Here is a 21,372-nt window from a genome sequence, read left to right on the forward strand (position 1 = left end):
ATCTTGCTTATTGATTTTTGAGTATGCATTGTATATGGGGCAGTTTTCTAGACAGGGCTTAAGTCTAGTCCAAGACTAAAATGCATGTTTGAGCTTTCTTATCTGAAAACAGCTTGCCTTTTTTGCCTCAAAATACATACTAGTAATGTAAATGTAAAAACTACTTAAATGTCCTGTTGTAACTAAGGCCATGTCCTGGCATAATCTAAACCCTGTTCGGAAAACTGCCCTTGTAAGTATTGCATAAATTTAGTCAAGATGTGTAATAGACGGTAAAAAGGTGTCTGTAAATAAATAATGCTAAGAACTTCCCCTTGTTATTTTAACCGTTTTTTACATTTATTTGAACTAGTGCTGCCTAATCGTTTGCAGAATAAAAGTTTTTGTTTACATAATATATGTTGGTGTACTGTGTATAATATTTATGTATAAATAAATACATACACATGCATGTAAAATTTTGAGAAAAAATATATTTATATATAATATAAATTATATATAAATATAAAACTTTATATACACATGCAAATATTTCTTAGATATATACATGCATGTGTGTGTTTGTATTTATAAATAATTATTATACACAGTACACCCACATATATTATGTAAACAAAAACTTTTGTCCTGCAAACGATTAGTCACGACTAATCGTGAGGCAGCACTAATTTTAACCGGATTTATTATTTAAAACTTCCTATTTTTTTTTCTAGATCTCCCTAATGCTCAGGGTCTAGCTGTAGACTGGGTCTCCAGAAATCTCTTCTGGACCAGCTATGATGCCAATAAAAAGCAGATTAATGTTGCACGACTGGATGGATCCTTCAAAAACGCAGTTATTCATGGACTGGACAAGCCTCACTGTTTGGTGCTACATCCCATCCTGGGGTTAGTTTAACACACAGACACACACACACACACACACACACAAACACACAGGCCAGTTAGGGATTGTTAATCCGTTAAAAGCTCTTATGTTTGGTCACATTAGGCTATGCCAAAATGTATCTGCCATTTACTATGTTACTAATGCCGAGTTCAGACTGCACAAATTTATTTTGACTCGCCGACAAATGCCCGAAATAACAGGCAAATCGGCTTGTTCTCGCGAGTGACAATCAAACAGTTTGAACTATCAAAGACACAATCTGAAAGTGAGATATCTGGCATGTTAGTTGGCAATTCAAAATCATGCCTTGTGAAATGTGTTCTGACTGCAAATAACATTAGCGATGACCTATAGCCAATGAGAGAGCAACATACAAGGCAGCTGGAAGTTCGGGAAGGAGTCTCCCCAACCGTTTTCATCTTCGTAATCTTATTTTCTATTTCTTCTTTTCGCTGCAAATGAGAGCACATACAATTTGTATGGCAAGCTTCTTACGGGCTACCATTTTTAATATTAATCCCAGTCTCACTTGAGAACTCTGGTCTTGCACGCGTGACCACACATTGTTCACCTTGCATGTGGTTGTGAGGCGTAGTTTGCGGACCAGGACAAAATTGTCGTAGCGATTAAACGCTAACCCAGGTAGTCATGCAGTGTGAAACAATCAGTGACCCGACTACTTTGAAAATCGTGCAGTCTGATCTTATAAGATTTTCTAGATGAGTGATCAGATTCAGGAAATCTGATACGCATTGCTTTTTAAAATGTTTTATGCCGTTCACCTCTAGCTTCAATACCATTCCTACTTGTAGCTTCGTGTACTATGCTCATTGTTGGCTCTTGATGCAAAATGTCAAATTCTCCCTCATTTGTAAGTCGCTTATAAATAAAAGGATCCAAAGGATAAATTGTAAAGCTTGAAAGCATTAATCCCCATTTATGGCAACAGCATGAAAAGAAAGAGCAGCACTGTGGTCAGAATTTCTTCTTTTGTTCCTCTCGCCCTGACTTTGTTGCTGTGTGGTTGATGTGAACCAGATGTGCTCTGTTTTAGTCTCCGTCTGCTTGTTTCTAGACACATTGGCTTCTAATAAAACCAGCGAGCATGTGCATGTAAACAATATGCGTGACTCATCTGTTTTTTTCTTGTTTACAGCATTGTTTAATAAATGACTGTTTACTTCTCTTTCACTGGAAGTAGATGACATTTGAAGTGAAGTTGATTGAAGTACAGCAAATAACCTAGCTTTAACTTTTTAACAACCTAGAATGAAAAGTGTAATTTAAGCAATCTAAAAAAAAAATAGAAACACTGGTCTTTTTCTAGATCCATTTCTAGTTTATGCCAAGACTTATTGCATAGCTTCCATTGCTCTTATTCTTCAAATTGTTGTTGGCTTACAGAAAGCTCTACTGGACCGATGGGGACAACATCAGCATGGCCAACATGGACGGCACCAACCGCACATTACTTTACTCCAATCAGAAAGGCCCAGTGGGTGAGCAACCTGTCAGAATGCTCAATGTGTAACTTGCATTTTCCCTAAGCTGAGACAAGTCATTTTTTTGTTTCATCCTGTGGCAGGTTTATCCATTGACTTTGACACGGAGCAGCTGTACTGGATCAGTTCTGGAAACAGCACCATTAATCGCTGTAAGCTGGATGGCTCTGGCTTGGAGATCATAGAGGGTGTGAAGGGCAAGCTAACCAAAGCTACAGCACTTGCCATCATGGGTAAGGAAACTTGAGGAGCATATGTGCAGATATGATCTTGGTTCCCAGAATTGCTTTGTGCATTGTTAGGCAGTTTTGGTTACCTAACTGACTTGACCCTCTTTGATGTTTTCATATGCAGGTAATAAACTGTGGTGGGCCGATCAAGGCACAGATCAGATTGGCACGTGTGATAAGAGTGACGGTGGAAATTGGAAGGTTCTCAGAAATAACACATCACCCATGATGCATATGAAGATCTACAATGAGACGGTGCACAAACTAGGTGCGTGTCTATGCTTGCATTCATCTTATTTTATATTTATATTGATTATTACAGTGGATTTTTATCTTAGAAGTCAAGGATTTACCAAAAAGCACTTTTGTTTTGGGCAATATGCCCTTTTTGAGATAGTCCTATCTTCAGCCTGTAATATCCCAAATCCCTTATATGCAGGGTGGGGGGGCAATAGTTTACTCCTTTATTTATTACAAGTCACTTGATTAGTGGACAAATAAGAAGCTGATTTAAAAGGCAACACTGTCATAACTGCAACCTTCTTAAAACTGATGACATTAAGCTGAGCGCGTTATTAAAACCCTGAAATTTCCTGTGTGCCAGGGAAAGGGAACAACAAACTCGCTAATTTTAAACCCATGAGGGCTACTAACCTCTCTAGTGTGAGAAAATGTTGTAGCCGTGCGTATTACTAGCTCATGTGCGAGGAAGTGTCCAAGACACGCGCATTACAACTCCATGTGCGTGCGAGATGGAATCCGCGCATGTTACAAGTTATCTCGCGCAAAATAAAGCCCACAAACCCTCTCATGCGAGGAAAAGCACGCAATGCGGATGTTAATATTAAATTATGATGATGATAATAATAATAACTATGACCAACTATCGCCATGATAGTGTCGTCTATCAGCACATCTTGAATGCACTTAGGGGGTTTTGCTGCGAAAGACAGTCAAATTTGCTAAATACAAATTAAATAAAGTGACATTTGTAAAAAAAAAATAAAGCATTTTAATCACTGACTTTTTCACTGCCGTTAAAATTAAATTACTGAACCTAAACATAAGATGCTTATTTACAAGACAGCATGTCAAGACGCACTTTTTTGGGGTTTTACATCTCAACTTTTCATATTTTTATCCATCTTCATTATACACATTATATTATTATAATTCTGTATTCGTGTAATGCAAATTTAGATAAGCAATGTAATAATACAAGCTTGCCAAGCAAAAAATTGTGTAGATACAGTATGAAAAACTGATGCAGTTGCGATACTATTGTTAAAGGCTATCATTGATGTGATACCTAGGTAAAAACCTCTGCAGTAAGAACAATGGCGACTGTTCTCAGCTTTGCCTGCCAACTTCACCAACTACAAGAGCCTGCATGTGCACGGCCGGATACAGCCTGAAGAGTGGCCAACAGTCCTGTGAAGGTAAAATCTCACAAATGCGCATATATCCTCAATGCATAACATTTTTTATCTTTTATATGACCACAGTTAAAAAAAATTTACATTTTGTATGCACTTTTCTATACAGGCATGGGTTCCTTTTTGCTCTACTCCGTGCACGAGGGCATTCGGGGCATTCCGCTAGATCCATCAGATAAATCTGATGCCCTGGTACCTGTGTCCGGTACCTCTTTAGCTGTGGGCATTGATTTCCATGCTGGTGAGTCCTCAACAATTCCCAGCAATGCCGTTCATGAGGTGTACACAACTAGATGCATGCATAGGTAATTTGAAGCAAAAATATCATGAATTTATATATGCTCTGCAGAAAACGACACCATCTACTGGGTCGACATGGGCTTGAGCACCATCAGCCGAGCCAAGAGAGACCAGACGTGGAGAGAGGACATAGTGACCAATGGAATCGGACGTGTGGAAGGCATCACCGTCGACTGGATCGCAGGTATGCGATCACACCCTATCCATTTACCCCACAGTCTTGCTACAGCGACATTCATATCAGTGCTGTTGTGTTTTTTGTAAATAGGAAACATCTACTGGACTGATCAGGGCTTTGATGTGATTGAGGTTGCTAGGCTCAATGGTTCCTTCCGCTATGTGGTCATATCTCAAGGTTTGGACAAACCACGTGCCATTGCTGTACATCCAGAGAAAGGGTGAGGAGACATGCAGATGTGTTGATGTGAATGATGGTGCAAATAATCAGACCTCTATTAAGAGATATTGCATGAAGTCTAATGTTAGTCTATGTGAATACCTTTGACTTAATGTGTATGTGTACACAGGTATCTGTTCTGGACAGAATGGGGTCAGTATCCACGTATCGAAAGATCTCGTCTGGACGGCTCGGAGAGAATGGTTCTTGTCAATGTCAGTATCAGTTGGCCCAATGGGATCTCCATTGACTACCAGGTTTGTAATTTCAATTTTAAAATTAAATGGTTAGTCTGGCTTTAAATTTAGAGACAGTCACAACGTATCTCTTTAAATACAAGTGCTAAATCTGTAATGCTGTCTGATGTGAAGGAGGGCCTGCTGTATTGGTGTGACGCTCGCACAGACAAAATCGAGCGCATTAACTTGGAGACCGGAGAAAACCGTGAACTGGTTCTGTCAAGTAACAACATGGACATGTTTGCCGTTTCTGTGTTTGAAGACTACATCTACTGGAGTGACAGGTACACTACCAGTGGTTTTCAAACTGGGGACCGGGGCCCCCAGGGGGGCCGCGAGATTGTGCCAGGGGGGCCCCAGTTTTATGACATTTTATCAAATAGATTAATTTATCATGAATTCTGTGAAATTAAACCTAAAAAAATAAGGCTACTAACCAAAAGTACTACTTTTTTGTATAATTTAATGTTTTTTTTATTAAAATGTTGAGTTTTAGAACAGTTTTTTGTCACAAATTTTCTTTGGGGGGCCGCGAAGGAATGCACCGTACACAAGGGGGGCCACACGCTGAAAAAGTTTGGGAACCACTGCACTAACCGAATACTTTAACCTGGTATCACCCTAATGTTCCGCTTGTTTATGTTCATCAATCATCTCAGAGGTTTTTATTTCTAACTTTAGAACCTTAGCTGGTAAAATCACATTTAATCGCATACAAAATAAAAGTTGTGTTTGCATAATATATGTATTTGTACTTTGTGTAATTATTATGTATATAAAAATACACAAACATTCATGTATATATTTAAGAGACATGTTTTTGTTATATAGTTATATATTTTAAGTTATATATAATTTTTTTTTATATATATAAATACATTGTTCTTACATATATACATGTATTTGTGTGTGTGTGTGTGTGTGTGTGTGTGTGTGTGTGTGTGTGTGTGTGTGTGTGTATGTATATATATATGTATATATATATATATATGTATATATATGTGCGTGTGTGTGTGTGTGTGTGTGTGTATGTTAATATAAATACACAAACATTTGTGTATATATTTAAGAAATATTTACATGTTTTGTATATATATATTTATATATTTTATGTTTTAGATAAATAAAACAAATTTATATATAAATACATTTTTCTTACATTTATACATCTATTTGTGTATATATTATGTATATATAAATACACAAACATTCTTGTATTTATTCAAGAAACATTTACATGTTTTGTATATATATTTATATATTTTATGTTCTATATAAAAAATTATATATATATATATATATATAATTTTTTATATAAATTTGTACACACACATGAAACTTTCATTTTGTATGTGATTAAACCCAAATAAACGTTTGACAGCCCTACTAGCTGGACCAGGTATAGATGATGGTGTTAATAAGCCGTTTTCATTCAAATGTTTCTGACAGGACGCATGCCAACGGCTCCATCAAGAGAGGAAACAAGGACAATGCCACAGATATGGTTTATCTGAGAACAGGCATTGGCGTACAACTCAAAGATATTAAGGTCTTCAATCGTGCCAGACAGCAAGGTATGTACCCTAATAAAAAAGCCCTTTGTGAGGAGAGATATGGGAGATATATGATGTGTAAACAACTTGAGTAGTGTTTAAAATCCCACATACTTTCAGGGGAGTTCTGCATGCAGTGATCCATGTTCTGCTTGTGTCAAAATTTATATCACACTTTGTTTTGTAGGTACCAACGTCTGTAAAATCAACAATGGTGGATGCGAACAGCTATGTCTGTTCCGCGGTAACGGCAACCGTACCTGCGCTTGTGCACACGGCATGCTGGCAGAGGACGGACGCAGCTGCAGAGACTATGATGGCTACCTCCTGTACTCCGAGCGCACGATACTAAAGAGTATCCACCTGTCGGATGAAACGAACCTCAATGCACCCATCAAACCGTTTGAAGACCCAGAGCACATGAAGAACGTGATCGCTCTGACCTTTGACTATAGGGGCGGTGGAGGAAAGGGAGCTAACAGGATCTTTTACAGCGATATCCACTTCGGTAACATCCAGCAGATCAGCGATGACGGCTCAGAGCGCAAGACCATAGTAGAGAGTAAGTGGGAAATAAAATGAGATTCGCAATGCCAATGGATTAGCCTCATATAGCCAATTCAGTTTTAATGTTAGCCTTCCAATAGGTGATCATCATTGTTACAGGCAGTTTTCATATGTTGCATAATAATTAGTACAAACACTATATAAAAAAGTATGAGGTATTCTGCAATAATACATATTTTTAAACATCTATCAAGGCTGTTTTGCTAAATTTTCGGTCAAGAAAAGTACATTGCCTATCATTGAATAATGATAAATCATCTCCCAGATAAATTAACCTATGTGTGTTGCCAGGTAATTTACGTTTTATTTATGGCAGAACAAATCAATGTGGTTGAAAGATTTGCCTTGTCCTTTGTGTCTTATCTCAGTCTGTTATTAGGCCCATTATTGACTTTGTTGATTTATAGCCGGTCAGGGTTAGTGTTAGGAAGGGGTTTCCTCCTCCACTGGGTTAAATGGCTGCACTATGGTTCTTCCTGAAACACACGTGCAACGTCTGCATTGCATTCGCCCTAATGCTAACATTTTTTGTCTGAACTTGTGGGACATGAAAGCATAGAGCACCGGATTGGCTACGACCGAGGAGCTAGCCAGTAAGCGGGCGATGACGGCAAAGTACACTTGTGTGCTGTGTGTACCGCAAGCTAGCAGGAACATGAAGATGTAGGATGGCAACCAGCAGAGGGTAAAAACCAACACCAACAGGGCCGACGTCTGGGTGACCTGTCGTTGGTAGCGTTCCAGCTGTGGCGCTGCACCTCGCAGTCGCGTCCTCTGTAGGAATCTGTAAAGTTTGCAGTACATGACGACAATGATGATCAAGGGCAGAGCAAAGCCGACCAGGAACAATATGGCACTGTAGACCACCTGGCTGAGGTTCGACAGAAAGGCAAAGCAGAGGATCGGAGTAGAACTCACGGTGCGGAAAGCGAACTGAGGTGCACCCAGTGAGATCGCCGGCACCCACATTAGAATCGCGGAAAAACGGATCCAGCGTTCCATTCTTAAACGAAATGACCAGGTGGAGTGCACCACAATGAGGTAGCGTGATACCGCTAATGCGGCTAGGGTCAGTACGCTCGCCGAGCTGCAGGCCACGCCCAGGAAGCTGATGGTTTTGCAAAGGAGCCTGCTGAAGGGCCAGTAGCCTAATGCAATAGCAGCGGTGTGGAAGGGCAAGCAGAGGATGAGCAGTAGATCCGAGGCGCTCAAGGCCAAAAGTAATGTATCTGTTCCTTGAAATAACAGGGATCCGTTCTTTCTCCTGTATCCGGTCAGGATATAGATGACTAGCGAGTGGCCCACCAACCCGATCACCATGACCATTGCATCCAGAGTAGGAACCAGAACCTGACGTATTTGCCATGGAAGATTTTCTCGATTGGTGTTATTCATTCTCCTCAGTACGTGTCATGTACCTGTGCTAGATTTCTGAATGTACACCAAGTAATGGTGAAGATTCACGGATCATTTGACAGTGATGACCATGGAGAAGAGTAAAACGCATTAATTTTATTGCTCACTGATCATTGTCTGCTTCAGGCTAATAATTAGCTCTTCTGAAGGTTTATTACTTTCTCACTTGACCAAGCAGCATTGGAGATGGATTATTGCAGTTTATGGAAAGCTGGTTGAATCCTTATTGTTGTGAGATTGATTCCTAAAAAAAAAAGGATAAGACACATTTTATATTATTATTATTTTATTGAGATCAAGCTATAGTCAAGAGTGAAAGTTTAAAAATACAAAGGTGCAAATATCTGTGCCCGCATAGAAAAGTATTAAATTAGATTTTGCATTCAAAACTTAACACATATCAGAAAATGTGTGGCATTAAGTGCAACACGATTTCCTTTCTTGCTTATTGAAACATTGTCACATTATGCTAGGAAAACACGGATCATCTGGATTTGCACAATGTGTGACAGTCAATAGCTGCGTTTCCTTTACCCTTAAAATTAAAATAGCGAATTAAAAATGTGCCCAATGGAAACATTGCAATTTCACATAAACTCTCATATATCGCAAAAAAGTTTTAACGCTCGGGTGAGGTGGTTTTGCAGGCTATTCGAAAACGTGTATATTGCAAATCTGCAGTGGAAACATTTATATTTGTAAATGATGTGCATAAAATTCACATGATCATTCTTTAAATACAGCGCGGTATGTTCGGTTGGAGGACAAGGCAGAAGAGGTGTGTACAGCTTCATGTGACAAGTGCATGACATCAAAATACTGTGATTTTGGTGTTATTCGCATGCCGGTTTTCGTGGAACCGTATGAAGTTGAACACACCCGCCACATTGGTTTTTGGTAGGGATGCTCCGATCGATCGGCCGCAGATCGGTATTGGCCGATAACGACATTAAATGACTCGATCGGTGCTCACAAAATTTGCTGATCTCATGAACAAATCTTTCTGTTTACTTTTGTCATCATAGCTACACAGTGCTAGCATTTTTATAACCCTTTGCTTATGTGCGACGTGCAGATTTGGATTTCTCTCTTTGACTTTACAGATATGTGTATATTTTCTATGAGGACGCGCTCTGGTCCTTACAGCGCGACGCATATTCACATCAGCATCAAACAGCATATACAACAATTTTATCCTCATGCTGAAAGTTTATTATTTGCATGTGTTTTTAAGTTTCGACAGTTTAGACTTTCATTTTACTTGCAGCTGCTCTCTATCACGTCTTAAAGTTACAGTAACCCAATTAATCTCTTAATAAAATCACTCTCTGCTCTTCATTGAAGAACTGTTGTACTTTATACGAATGCGTGTATATTTAATTCACACAGTAAAGACTGTGAAGGGTTTTATTTTCATTACTTTTAACAGACCCATAACCCTTTTTAAAGGCATATTACACATCTGTGGTATTACTTTATCTATAAAAAATGTTAACCGTTACAGTCATTAAAGAGCTTGCATCAGCTTGAAGAATCTGTATGTGGCATTGGTATTGGCCAATCACGAAGACAACAAATCGGTACTTGTATCGGATGCAAAAATCCTGATCGGAGGATCCCTAGGTTTTTTTGAATGACTTATTGCGAGACAACAAAATTATGCTTTAGTTGCTTGACACGGTTTAATTGAAATTCCGCCAATTTGCAATATTTTTTAGTCTATTTAGAAAACAGCGTTAAAATTTTGCACAAACCTTTCGTAATTGAAACGCAGCTATTAATAAATGCTGTCATTAAAGCAACAGTAGGGCATACCAAACTTAAAATCTATATAAGTTATGCTTTTAAATTAAAATAAAGATCTCGCTTTAAATTTAAAGTCTTCTAACTTTAAGATTCCGGCAAATATTGACAATTAATTTGCGTTTTTGAATTGGAGTTAGTAAATCTTACCGTATAGATGTCCAGAATCTTTGATCATAATGTTGCTTGTATTGACCATCCTGAAGATATGATTCCCTCAACCTGCCAATGGCTACCACATTACAAAAAGTCAATTTAGCAACACACAATTTCAATACTCTTTCCATGCATTTCAGCTCTTCTGTTTGACTGGTCCAGGACTTTGTTCATATCCTGCATTTCAAAGCTTTATATTTGCTATATATCTCTCCTAAGCCTTTTCTCAGATATGAATTTTGTTGTAAAGGAAGATGATAGTAGTAGGCTGGGCTCTCTTTCAATGCGTTACCAGGAAACCTCATAATGACCTTCCTGTTTTCCACGTTTATGGTATTGATTGACAGGGAATGTTACATAAGTGGCCTAAAGACTGATATGTTGTACAGGATGATTATTGGTTACCAAAAGTAAACAACATGGTTGAGTTTTTTCTGTTGTTTTAGGGAGTAATTGCTTTCATAAAATCATTGGTCATTGGTGGAAGACAGATGATACTAAACTCTCAGTGATTCATTAAGGAGAGAGTGTCTATTATTTACTGAGACGTGGAGATGTTGAGACTCTTTGGTAATGTTATTTCAAAGCACTGAGTAAAGCATTGAGTCAAAGGCTCTTCCAACAGTTTCCTTGTATTGTATGGAAGAACTTACCAGGTGAAAGGTCTTGTACTGTATGCACAGTCACTCATCCATGAAATGACCAGATGACGCCAAGCCACTTACACATGCAGGCACACACTGAAACCAACATCCACACCTATCATAGGATTGATAAAGAGTTTATAAAGAGATATTATATAGTGCTTGAATAACTGTAATGTTGTATGATCATTTCCGACATGATTTATATTCATTTCTGTCCTATTTTAAGTTGACTCAATTGCACTATTATGAAGCAGTTACTGCAGAAGATTCAAATAATTTCTAGCTCTTCGCTTGCAAGCAGTTAAGCTGCAAGATATCATATGTGCATGGCAAAAATTGTTTGTTTTCAATATTACAGTGCACAAAATTAAATTTAAGATTTTTTTCTAGATGTAGGATCGGTGGAAGGTTTGGCTTATCACCGAGGTTGGGACACACTTTACTGGACCAGCTACACCACCTCCACCATCACACGGCACACTGTGGACCAGAGTCGCACTGGAGCTTTCGAAAGAGATATAGTGGTCACTATGTCAGGAGATGACCATCCCAGGGCCTTCGTTCTGGATGAGTGTCAAGAGTATGAAACTTTTGTGCAGTTTTTCCAGTGAAAACCCAGATAAAGTCTTTTTTTAATGATTTACAGTTTTCTACATATCATCCTAAATAATGTACAGTAAAGAACATTTAGTGAAAATATAACCATGCCAAAGATTGGTTAATCAATGGGCGAAAATCTAACTTTGATGCTCCAAATCTCATATTTAGACAGGCATGGTCACAAGCATTATCAGAATAAAACATGGTTAAATGCACACTCCATTTTTTTTTTGAAAATATGCTCATTTTCCAGCTCCTTTAGAGTTAAACGTTTGATTTTTTTCTTTTTGGAATCCATTCAGCTGATCTCTGGGTCTGGCGCTACCACTTTTAGCATAGCTTAGCATAATCCATTGAATCTGATTAGACCATTAGCATGACGCTAAAAAATAACCAAAGAGTTTCGATAATTTTCAATTTAAATCTTGACACTTCTGTAGTAACATTGTGTATTAAGAAAATTAAAAGTTGAGATTTTCTAGGCCAATATGGCTAGGAACTATACTCTCATTCTGGCGAAATAATTAAGGACTTTGCTGCTGTAACATGGCTCCGGGAGGCGGCTAATTGCCCACTTTGTAGCTTTCAATGGCAGGGGACTATTTTCGGGCAGTGCGTTATATCACTACGCCTGCTGCAGCCATGTTACGGCAGCAGTGTCCTTGATTATTACGCCAGATTGGGAGTATAGTTCCTAGCCATATCTGCCTAGAAAATCACAACTTTAAAAATAGTCCCCTTAGTAACTTTCAATGGCAGGGGACTATTTTCGGGCACTGCGTTATATTACTATGCCTGCTGCAGCCATGTTACGGCAGCAAAGTCCTTGATTATTACGCCAGATTGGGAATATAGTTCCTAGCCGTATCTTCCTAGAAAATCGCAACTTTTAATTTTCTGTCAGTCTTAGTACACAGTGTAACTACAGGAGAGTCAAGTTTTAAATAGGAAAAAACTCTTTGGTAATTTGTTTGCGCTATGCTAACGGTCTAATCAGATTCAATGGATTGTGCTAATCTATGCTAAAAGTGGTAGCGCTAGACCCGGAGATCAGCTTAAATGGATTCCAAACTGGTAAAAATCAGATGTTTAACTCTAGGGGAGCTGAAAAAATGAGTATTTTCAACAAAAAAGTGGAGTGTCCCTTAAAACCAGCTCATGTCCGCATCCCACCCTAAATTGTATTTCTCCTGTATTCTTCAGTCTAATGTTCTGGACTAACTGGAATGAACAGTCTCCCAGTATAATGCGGGCATCTCTTTCTGGAGCCAATGTCCTTGTGATTATTGGCAAAGACATCCGCACTCCCAACGGTTTGGCCATAGACCACCGCGCCGAGAAACTTTACTTCTCCGATGCTACGCTAGACAAGATTGAGCGCTGCGAGTATGATGGCAGCCACCGCTTTGTGAGTTCCTCCATATTTGTGTTTGTGCCTTTTTCTATACTTATTCAGTAGCTATTGCTTTACCTTTTTCAAAATTATAATTTTGATTCGTGGTCAAATACAATTCGTCTTTGTGCTCAGGTGGTTCTGAAGAATGAGCCAGTACATCCTTTCGGTTTGGCTGTGTACGGTGAATATATTTTCTGGACGGATTGGGTGCGCAGAGCTGTTCTAAGAGCAGATAAATTTGGCAGAGATATGAAAGTCCTTCGTGCTGACATCCCACAACAGCCAATGGGCATCATCGCTGTGGCCAAAGACACCAATAACTGTGAGTTTTCTTCTTGCGTCCATGCATTATAGGATGTTTATTGAATTTTTTTTTTTCACTTTTTATTGGCAGTGAATATTTGAAATATCACTTAAAAGAGATAATTCACCAAAAAATGACCATTCTGTCATTATTTACTCACTCTCATGTTGCTCTAAACCTGTATGAGTTTTTTTATTTTGTTGAACACAAAGGAAGATATTTTGATAAATTATGAGAATTTGATCATGTTTATCTACAGGTGAATATTCACCTTGCCTCAACAATAATGGAGGCTGTCAGGACCTGTGTCTGCTCACCTCGGAGGGAAGAGTCAACTGCAGCTGCCGTGGAGAGCGCAAGCTACTGGAAGACAACACCTGTGTCGGTGAGAGATAAAGGCGCTAAATTCTGGTTATGTTCTGTATTCTTGTGAATATTTAAACATTAAACCGTTTCTCTCCTTCAGCGGAGAACACGACCTGTAACAGCGTTGATGAATTTGCATGTGGAAATGGCGACTGCATCAACTACAGCCTGACCTGCGACAGCCTTGCACACTGCAAAGACAAGTCTGATGAGAAGCAATCATACTGCAGTAAGACTGTCACGTGATAAATTATAGCATTGTTTTGTGCTTAAAGTATAAATCTGACCTCCGGTTGTGCTTGCAGCTAACCGCATGTGCAAGAAGGGCTACCAGCGTTGCGTTAACGGCCGCTGTATCAAACACAGCTCTTGGTGCGACGGCACAGATGACTGTGGCGACGGTTCGGATGAGCTGCCCTGCAACAGTGAGTGATGTGGCAATTATAAAAACATTCATGTGTGTAATCGAATGCGTTCGACCAGATCATGAGCTCACTGGTCCTGTCTGTTGTTTGTCTCAGTGACATTGTGCAGTGCTGCAGAGTTTCAGTGCAAAGATGGATCGTGCATCTCTAACTCCAGTCGCTGCAACCAGGTGGTCGACTGCCAGGACGCCAGCGATGAGATGAACTGCAGTAAGTAGTTGGGGTAGTGTAACCTACTGGTTAAAGCTTTGGGATGATAATCAAAGGTTGCAGGGTTGAATCCTGTAAGCAGCATGTGTCTCAAACAACCACCACCAGAGGTATTTTTTCACCATCCTGAGTATGGCTTGGAGGAAATTCACATTTATGGGTTCCCACGGGTCAAGGAATTTCTAGAGTATCATGGAATTTTAAAAGGTTTATTCAAGACATTGAAAGTCAGGGAAATTAATATTTTTTGTCCAAGTCATGGAAAATTGGGGATTTTTGTTTGTCGCTTTAAATTTTAGTTTCCATTTATTAAAATGTAATCTGCTTGTTAAAGGAAAACACCACAGTTTTTCAATATTTTACTATGTTCTTACCTCAACTTAGACAAATTAATACATACCCATCTTTTTTCAATGCGTGCACTTAATCGTTGTACAGCGCGTCGTTAATGTTTTAGCATTTAGCCTAGCCCCATTCATTCCTTAGGATCCAAACAGGGATGAATTTAGAAGCTACCAAACACTTCCATGTTTTCCCTATTTAAAGACTGTTACATGAGTAGTTACACGAGTAAGTATGGTGGCACGAAATTAAACGTTGCGATTTTTAGGCGGATAAAAATGAGAACTATATTATATGGCGGAAGAGCACTTGGCGCGCAGCAACATCATCACTCCTGACAACTCTCGCTCAAACTTCCATCAACTGTCGAAGTGCTGCAAACTAAGTCCTCTTAGTGCAGAGTTAAGGCTTCTCCAACAAAGTTTACAAAATTTTGCCGCTTTGTTTTCTAGGGCACCTGTCGAAAAACCAACCTCATCATCCGTTCAAGCTAAATTACTTTCGCCATCTTGATTTATCGCTCTGTAGAAGAATGTGTATGTGTGCATGCATGTCGTTTCTTTACAAAGTATCATCGCCATCTACTGGCCTGGCACGCATAATACAGCTTTTTTAAGTCATTTTTGCCAATGCGTGTGAACAGAGATTGTCAACAAAGTTGTGGTGTGTACACCCCAGTTTTTTGTAGAAATGCAAAGTAAAAACTAAGTTTTTAGTGCAACCGTCACCATGTAAACATAAAAATATGCTACGTCACACATGCTTACCCTTGTACACGTATGAATGTGTGTACTTCTCTAGGTCCCACCGACTGCTCTAGTTACTACCACCTTGGAGTTAAGGGCATGACCTTCCAGAGGTGTGAGTTTACCACACTCTGCTTCAGCCCCTTGTGGCGCTGTGATGGATCCAACGACTGTGGAGATTTCTCTGATGAAAGAAACTGCCCAGGTCAGACAGACCCATCGATGCAGATTATACACATCAACATGTCCTCATTCTCACAAATGTAATGCACTCACATATGAAGATGAATGTTATTTTACTGTCTGTTTCCACAGAGAAGAGGAAGCTGAAATGTCCAGTGAACTTCTTTGCTTGTCCAAGCGGCCACTGTATACCTATGAGCTGGACGTGTGATACAGAGAACGACTGTGAGAATGGAGCAGATGAGCAACACTGTGGTTAGTCCTTCAGTTTACCCTCCCTAGACTTTACCTAGGAGTAAGAACATGTCTTGGATGGCTTCCTAGTCTATTTAAAAATATATGTGCCTCTCATTATTTGTGCCTGATTTTTATGATTTTCAATGTTAAAATAATATTTCTTTAACTTGTCTGTTCAGATAAGTTCTGTGCACCGAATCAGTTCGAATGTGCGAACCATCGCTGTATCTCTAAATCGTGGGTATGTGATGGTACCGATGACTGCGGAGATGGTACAGATGAAGACAGCAGATGCAGTAAGTCCCATTATTTGTGATGGATCAGTTTCTCGTATCATATCTAAAAGGGATAGTTCACCCAAAAATTATTTACTCACCCTCAAGTTGATCTATACCTGTATGTGCTTTCTTATTCTGTTGAACACAAAGGTAGATGATTTAATGGTAACCATACAGTTGATGGCAGACATTTATTACTTTTAAAAAACATAAACTTGTGATTTTATTCTTTTTTTTATTCCACAATCTGAACTTTAATGCCTTAATTTAGCCATTGTGTCAAAACTATCCCAGACAGCAGACGACTCTAGGCCAGATTCGACTGGAGCTTCGGCATGGATCCGGCCTAGAGTCGAACTATTCTTAAAGGGATAGTTCGGCCATAAATGATATTAAACCCATGATTTACTCACCCCCAAGCTGTCCGAGTTGCATATGTCCATCGTTTTTCATACAAACACATTTTCGGATATTTTAGAAAATGTTTTAGATCTTTCAGTTGATTAAATGTAATGTTACGGGTTCCACGACCTTCAAGTCCAAAAAAAGTGCGTCCATCCTTCACAAAATAAATCCAAAGGGCTCCAGGATGATAAACAAAGGTCTTCTGAGGGTAATCTGCGCGGTGTTGTTGTAGAAATATCCATATTTAAAACTTTATTAACGTAAATAAATACCTTTCGGTAGCGCTGCCATCTTAGACTCCACTGTATTCAGGAGAGAGTATTAGCGTAGTGTACGCACTTTTCTTAGTGACGTATGACAAATTCGGAGGGCGGTGGCACAGAGCAGCAGCAGAGTAGCCTCCGTAGGCTGCGTAAGATCTCATCCTGAATGCGGACGCGACTAAGATGGCGGCGCTACCGGAAGGTAGTTATTTACGTTAATAAAGTTTTAAATATGGATATTTCTACAACAACACCGCGCCGATTACCCTCAGAAGACCTTTGTTTATCATCCTGGAGCCGTTTGGATTTATTTTGTGAAGGATGGACTCACTTTTTTTGGACTTGAAGGTCGTGGACCCCGTAACATTACATTTAATCAACTGAAAGATCTAAAACATTTTCTAAAATATCCGAAAATGTGTTTGTCTGAAAAACGATGGACATATGCAACTTGGACAGCTTGGGGGTGAGTAAATCATGGGTTTAATATCATTTTTGGCCGAACTATCCCTTTAACAGATTTATGCAAAACAATTTGAAAAACAACATATTTATCTGGTAAATTTTTACAGCCATTTAATTCAGTGGCCTTTCTTGGCCACTAACAACACGAAAGGGTTGTGAATTCAAACAATGCACGAGGGTTAAATGCTTAATAACAATCCTAATTTAACTCTGTGTAATTCATTCAGAGGCCAGAACATGCAGTCCGGAGGCATTTCAGTGTCCTGGCTCCAACATTTGTATTTCCCAGCGCTGGAAGTGTGATGGGGATAAAGACTGTCCTGACGGGGCGGATGAGGGCGTTAAGGCTGGCTGTGGTGAGTTGGGAGCGAGATCTTTCATAGTCATGTTTTACTATATCATAAAGATCAACTTAAACACTAGGTTTGAGTTCCCAAAATGTACTTTAAATGCTTCCTCTTGCTTGCTTGCTACATGATTAAATAATTTTTTAATCTTTTTCTCTCTCTAGCCTTGAACAGAACCTGTGATAAAACTGAGTTCCAGTGTCAGAACTATCAGTGTATTCCCAAGCACTTCCGATGTGACCATGACGTCGACTGTCGTGATGGCTCTGACGAGTCACCAGAGTGTGGTAAACATTGTTAACGGTGTTATTAGTCATTTAATGAATCATATGGGCTGATATTTGAAGCCACTTATTTGCTAACTGTCCTGATTTTTAATAGAATATCCCTCATGTGGGCCGCATGATTTCCGCTGTGCTAACGGTCAGTGCCTGAAGCAGAAGAACTGGCAGTGTGACGGAGAGTTCGACTGTAGAGACCAATCAGACGAAGCCCCCAAAAACCCTCTTTGCACAGACTCGGGTGAGTACAAAAAAGTACCTTAAGGATGAAATAGGTTAAGGCTACATGTGTACATTATTATTAAAATAATGCAGTAACATATGTGCATAACACTGCTTTTTTGTTAATGTTTAATTATTATTCAATAATATAATTATTTGGTGCTCAACGCATAGTTTTCTTTGTCCACAGAGAGGCCCTGCAATGACACAGCCTTCCAGTGTCAGAACAGCAACAAGTGTTTGAATGACACTCAGCTTTGTGATGGCAACGATGACTGCGGTGACGGCTCTGATGAGCGCAACTGCTTCGTCAATGAATGTTTCAACCCCAAACTAAGCGGCTGCTCGCAGCTCTGCGAGGACCTCAAGATTGGTTTCAAGGTATGTGGATGTACCTGACATATAATCCATATGTGACCGTATAGGTGTCGGTGGAGACGTGACATGCCTCTCGCTCCCACAGTGCCGGTGTAATCCAGGATTCCGCCTGAAGAATGATAAGAAGACGTGTATGGATGTGGACGAATGCACCACTACGTACCCCTGTGCTCAGCGTTGCATCAATACACACGGTAGCTTCCACTGCCTCTGCGTCGAAGGCTTTGTGCCGCACCCTAATGACCCCACCACCTGCAAATCCACTTCGGGTGAGTCTATCCACTTGGGCTTTTATTTGATTGGGCTAATAAACTTTAAAATAAGTGATTAAAAATTTCACCTTTGACGTAAATGACTGTTTAGTAATGTATGGTGAACATCTACATTAAATTACAGAGGAGGAACCTTTCCTCATCTTTGCTAACCGATACTATTTGCGAAAACTCAACTTGGATGGGTCAAACTACACGCTGATTAAACAGGTAATGATCTTTGTCTTTGACCCCATGTTATAGTTAGTAAATATATTTTAAGTTTGAACATGGGTTAACAACAGCAGCGTTTGAGGCTTCAAATTCGAGTCTACCGCGTCTAGTTTGCCGCTGGAACATTTTGAGTTTACTCGCTTCATTTGCGAATGAAAGCCGCACATTAAATAAATAAATCTAGTAATCGAGACATTCACGAGGAAATTCGCGTCATGGGAGTGGCTTCTGGGACTCCACACGCTTTCTGCACTGCAAAAAATGATTTTCAAGAAAAAATGATGAGCAAAACGACCAAAAAAAAATATTTTTTCGTTTTTAGACCAAAAATAACAAATTTAAGTGATTTTGTGCATAAAACAAGCAAAAAAATCTGCCAATGGAGTAAGCAAATTTTTCTTAAATTTAGTGTTTAAGAAAAATTTTCAAGATTTTTTAGCTTACCCTATCGGCAGATTTTTTTTGCTTGTTTTATGCACAAAATCACTTAAATTTGATATTTTTGGTCTAAAAACTAGAATTTTTTTCTTCGGTCATTTTGCTCATGAAGAAAAAGCGTCTTAATTTAAGAATTTTTAGATATTTTTACTGAAAACAAGACAAAAATACTAAGAATTTTTCTTGAAAATCGTTTTTTTTTGCAGTGTGTAATCAGGTCACTACTAGAGCTCCTGATTGGTTAACATGGCATGTTTTTCCGCCAAAGTAAAAAATTTTCAACTCGCGCCTTTCTTGCAACAACGCTCAATTCGCACAAACTAGACGCGCAAATGAATACGGAATCGCATCTGCCACGCTAAACGCCTCATTCGCGCCTTCGTGTCTTCACATTGACTTAACATTGAAATCACTTGCGCTTGACGCCTCTACCGCGGCTGGTGTGAACGCAGCGTGAGTCAATTAGCTTTTTATGGAATTGTACAAAATGAAATATGTTTAGTTGTGTATTTTAGATATATACGTACAAAACTATAATGATTTTAATTTATTTGTATTTATGACAGGGGCTCAATAACGCAGTGGCTCTAGATTACCATTACGCAGAGCAGATGATCTACTGGACAGATGTGACCACACAGGGCAGCATGATCCGCCGCATGCACATCAACGGCAGTAACGTGCAGGTATGTGATGTAGAAGATTATGCATTTCCTGTGACATTTTCAAACATATGTATAGATGTAACAATATAATCGAAATAGCGCAAATGTCCATAACACAATATGCATACCACAATTTTTTTTTTAAACATGCAGCCCTAAAATACAGATTTCTGATTGGCTGCTGGACATGTGTCTTACCGTTTAATTTGCTACTGGATAGGTGCTACACAGAACCTCTCTGAGTAACCCTGACGGTCTGGCCGTAGACTGGGTTGGGGGGAACCTGTATTGGTGCGATAAGGGCAGAGACACGATCGAGGTCTCCAAGCTGAATGGAGCCTACAGAAGCGTGCTGGTCAACAGCGGCCTGCGGGAGCCCAGAGCTGTGGCTGTGGATGTGAGGAATGGGTAAGACTCTTAGCTTGTGTTGCTAATGTTTGTCTTTTAATGTTTGAGGTTGTCTCACTGTGGCGGTTTTTATCTCCAGGTATTTGTACTGGTCAGATTGGGGCGACGTGCCACATATCGGCCGTATCGGCATGGACGGCACAGACCGCCAAATCATCATTCAGGATAAAATCACGTGGCCCAACGGCCTGACTTTAGATTTTATCAATGACCGCATCTACTGGGCAGACGCGCGTGAGGATTACATTGCTTTCGCCAGCCTGGATGGATCCAATAGACACATCGGTTAGTGCAAATTCGCACATATCATATGCACGCATGAAGTAATTTTTCTTCAGGGAAGCTTTAACGGTCCCATTCTTTCTGTGTTTTTGAAGCTTTGATTGTGTTTACAGTGCGCAATATAACATGTGTTCTTGTTTCATGTGTAAAAAATGTATTTTTCACACAATTTACTTATCTGTATAGCGCTGTTTATACTGTCCACAAAACGGTCTGTTGTCTTCCTTGTTCTATGAAGTCCCTCCTTCAGAAATACGTATCGAGTTCTGATTGTGTAGTTTGTTTACTGTGTTGTGATTCGATAGCAGCTTAGCTTGCCGTTAGCTTAGCTGGCGACTGACGTATTCCTGTGGGTGGAGTTTAGTCAAAAAACTCTTCTACTGACGTCATTAAAGCAGGAAGTAGAGGGCTGTAGTCCAAATCGGCCGTTCACTGTAGACTTTGAAAGGAGAATTCTGTTAGAGAAAATATATCGCCTGGCAGTGAACTTTATCACTTTACAGAAATTATT

The 21,372-nt window shown here is 39.5% G+C and overlaps 2 protein-coding genes across 2 annotated transcripts in view; one reads left to right on the forward strand and one right to left on the reverse strand.

The window, feature by feature from the left end:
- lrp1ab (low density lipoprotein receptor-related protein 1Ab) overlaps positions 1–21,372 on the forward strand; it is a 116,491-nt gene that overhangs the window by 76,681 nt on the left and 18,438 nt on the right. The window contains exons 30-60 of the mRNA XM_073813038.1: positions 714–888; positions 2,294–2,388; positions 2,475–2,624; positions 2,746–2,889; positions 3,935–4,060; positions 4,167–4,298; positions 4,407–4,541; positions 4,626–4,755; positions 4,885–5,011; positions 5,126–5,277; positions 6,443–6,567; positions 6,734–7,108; positions 11,526–11,715; positions 12,939–13,143; positions 13,264–13,453; positions 13,695–13,820; positions 13,902–14,030; positions 14,107–14,226; positions 14,323–14,436; positions 15,580–15,729; positions 15,840–15,962; positions 16,124–16,240; positions 17,583–17,711; positions 17,867–17,989; positions 18,084–18,224; positions 18,396–18,586; positions 18,669–18,852; positions 18,980–19,065; positions 20,073–20,192; positions 20,392–20,579; positions 20,659–20,864. Coding sequence (XP_073669139.1) covers positions 714–888; positions 2,294–2,388; positions 2,475–2,624; positions 2,746–2,889; positions 3,935–4,060; positions 4,167–4,298; positions 4,407–4,541; positions 4,626–4,755; positions 4,885–5,011; positions 5,126–5,277; positions 6,443–6,567; positions 6,734–7,108; positions 11,526–11,715; positions 12,939–13,143; positions 13,264–13,453; positions 13,695–13,820; positions 13,902–14,030; positions 14,107–14,226; positions 14,323–14,436; positions 15,580–15,729; positions 15,840–15,962; positions 16,124–16,240; positions 17,583–17,711; positions 17,867–17,989; positions 18,084–18,224; positions 18,396–18,586; positions 18,669–18,852; positions 18,980–19,065; positions 20,073–20,192; positions 20,392–20,579; positions 20,659–20,864 — 4,698 coding nt within the window. The remainder of the gene's footprint in view (positions 1–713; positions 889–2,293; positions 2,389–2,474; positions 2,625–2,745; positions 2,890–3,934; positions 4,061–4,166; positions 4,299–4,406; positions 4,542–4,625; positions 4,756–4,884; positions 5,012–5,125; positions 5,278–6,442; positions 6,568–6,733; positions 7,109–11,525; positions 11,716–12,938; positions 13,144–13,263; positions 13,454–13,694; positions 13,821–13,901; positions 14,031–14,106; positions 14,227–14,322; positions 14,437–15,579; positions 15,730–15,839; positions 15,963–16,123; positions 16,241–17,582; positions 17,712–17,866; positions 17,990–18,083; positions 18,225–18,395; positions 18,587–18,668; positions 18,853–18,979; positions 19,066–20,072; positions 20,193–20,391; positions 20,580–20,658; positions 20,865–21,372) is intronic.
- On the reverse strand, positions 7,446–8,709 carry LOC135775491 (C-X-C chemokine receptor type 4). Its single transcript, XM_065285740.1, has one exon. The coding sequence runs from the start codon at positions 8,506–8,508 to the stop codon at positions 7,537–7,539; it is 972 nt and encodes a 323-aa protein (XP_065141812.1). The 5' UTR covers positions 8,509–8,709; the 3' UTR covers positions 7,446–7,536.

Source organism: Paramisgurnus dabryanus, chromosome 21 (genome assembly GCF_030506205.2).
Source record: "Paramisgurnus dabryanus chromosome 21, PD_genome_1.1, whole genome shotgun sequence".
NCBI lineage: Eukaryota > Metazoa > Chordata > Actinopteri > Cypriniformes > Cobitidae > Paramisgurnus > Paramisgurnus dabryanus.

Coding starts and splice junctions, on each gene's coding strand:
- LOC135775491 (XM_065285740.1), bottom strand. CDS start 8,508: ATGAATAACACCAATCGAGAAAATCTTCCATGGCAAATACGTCAGGTT.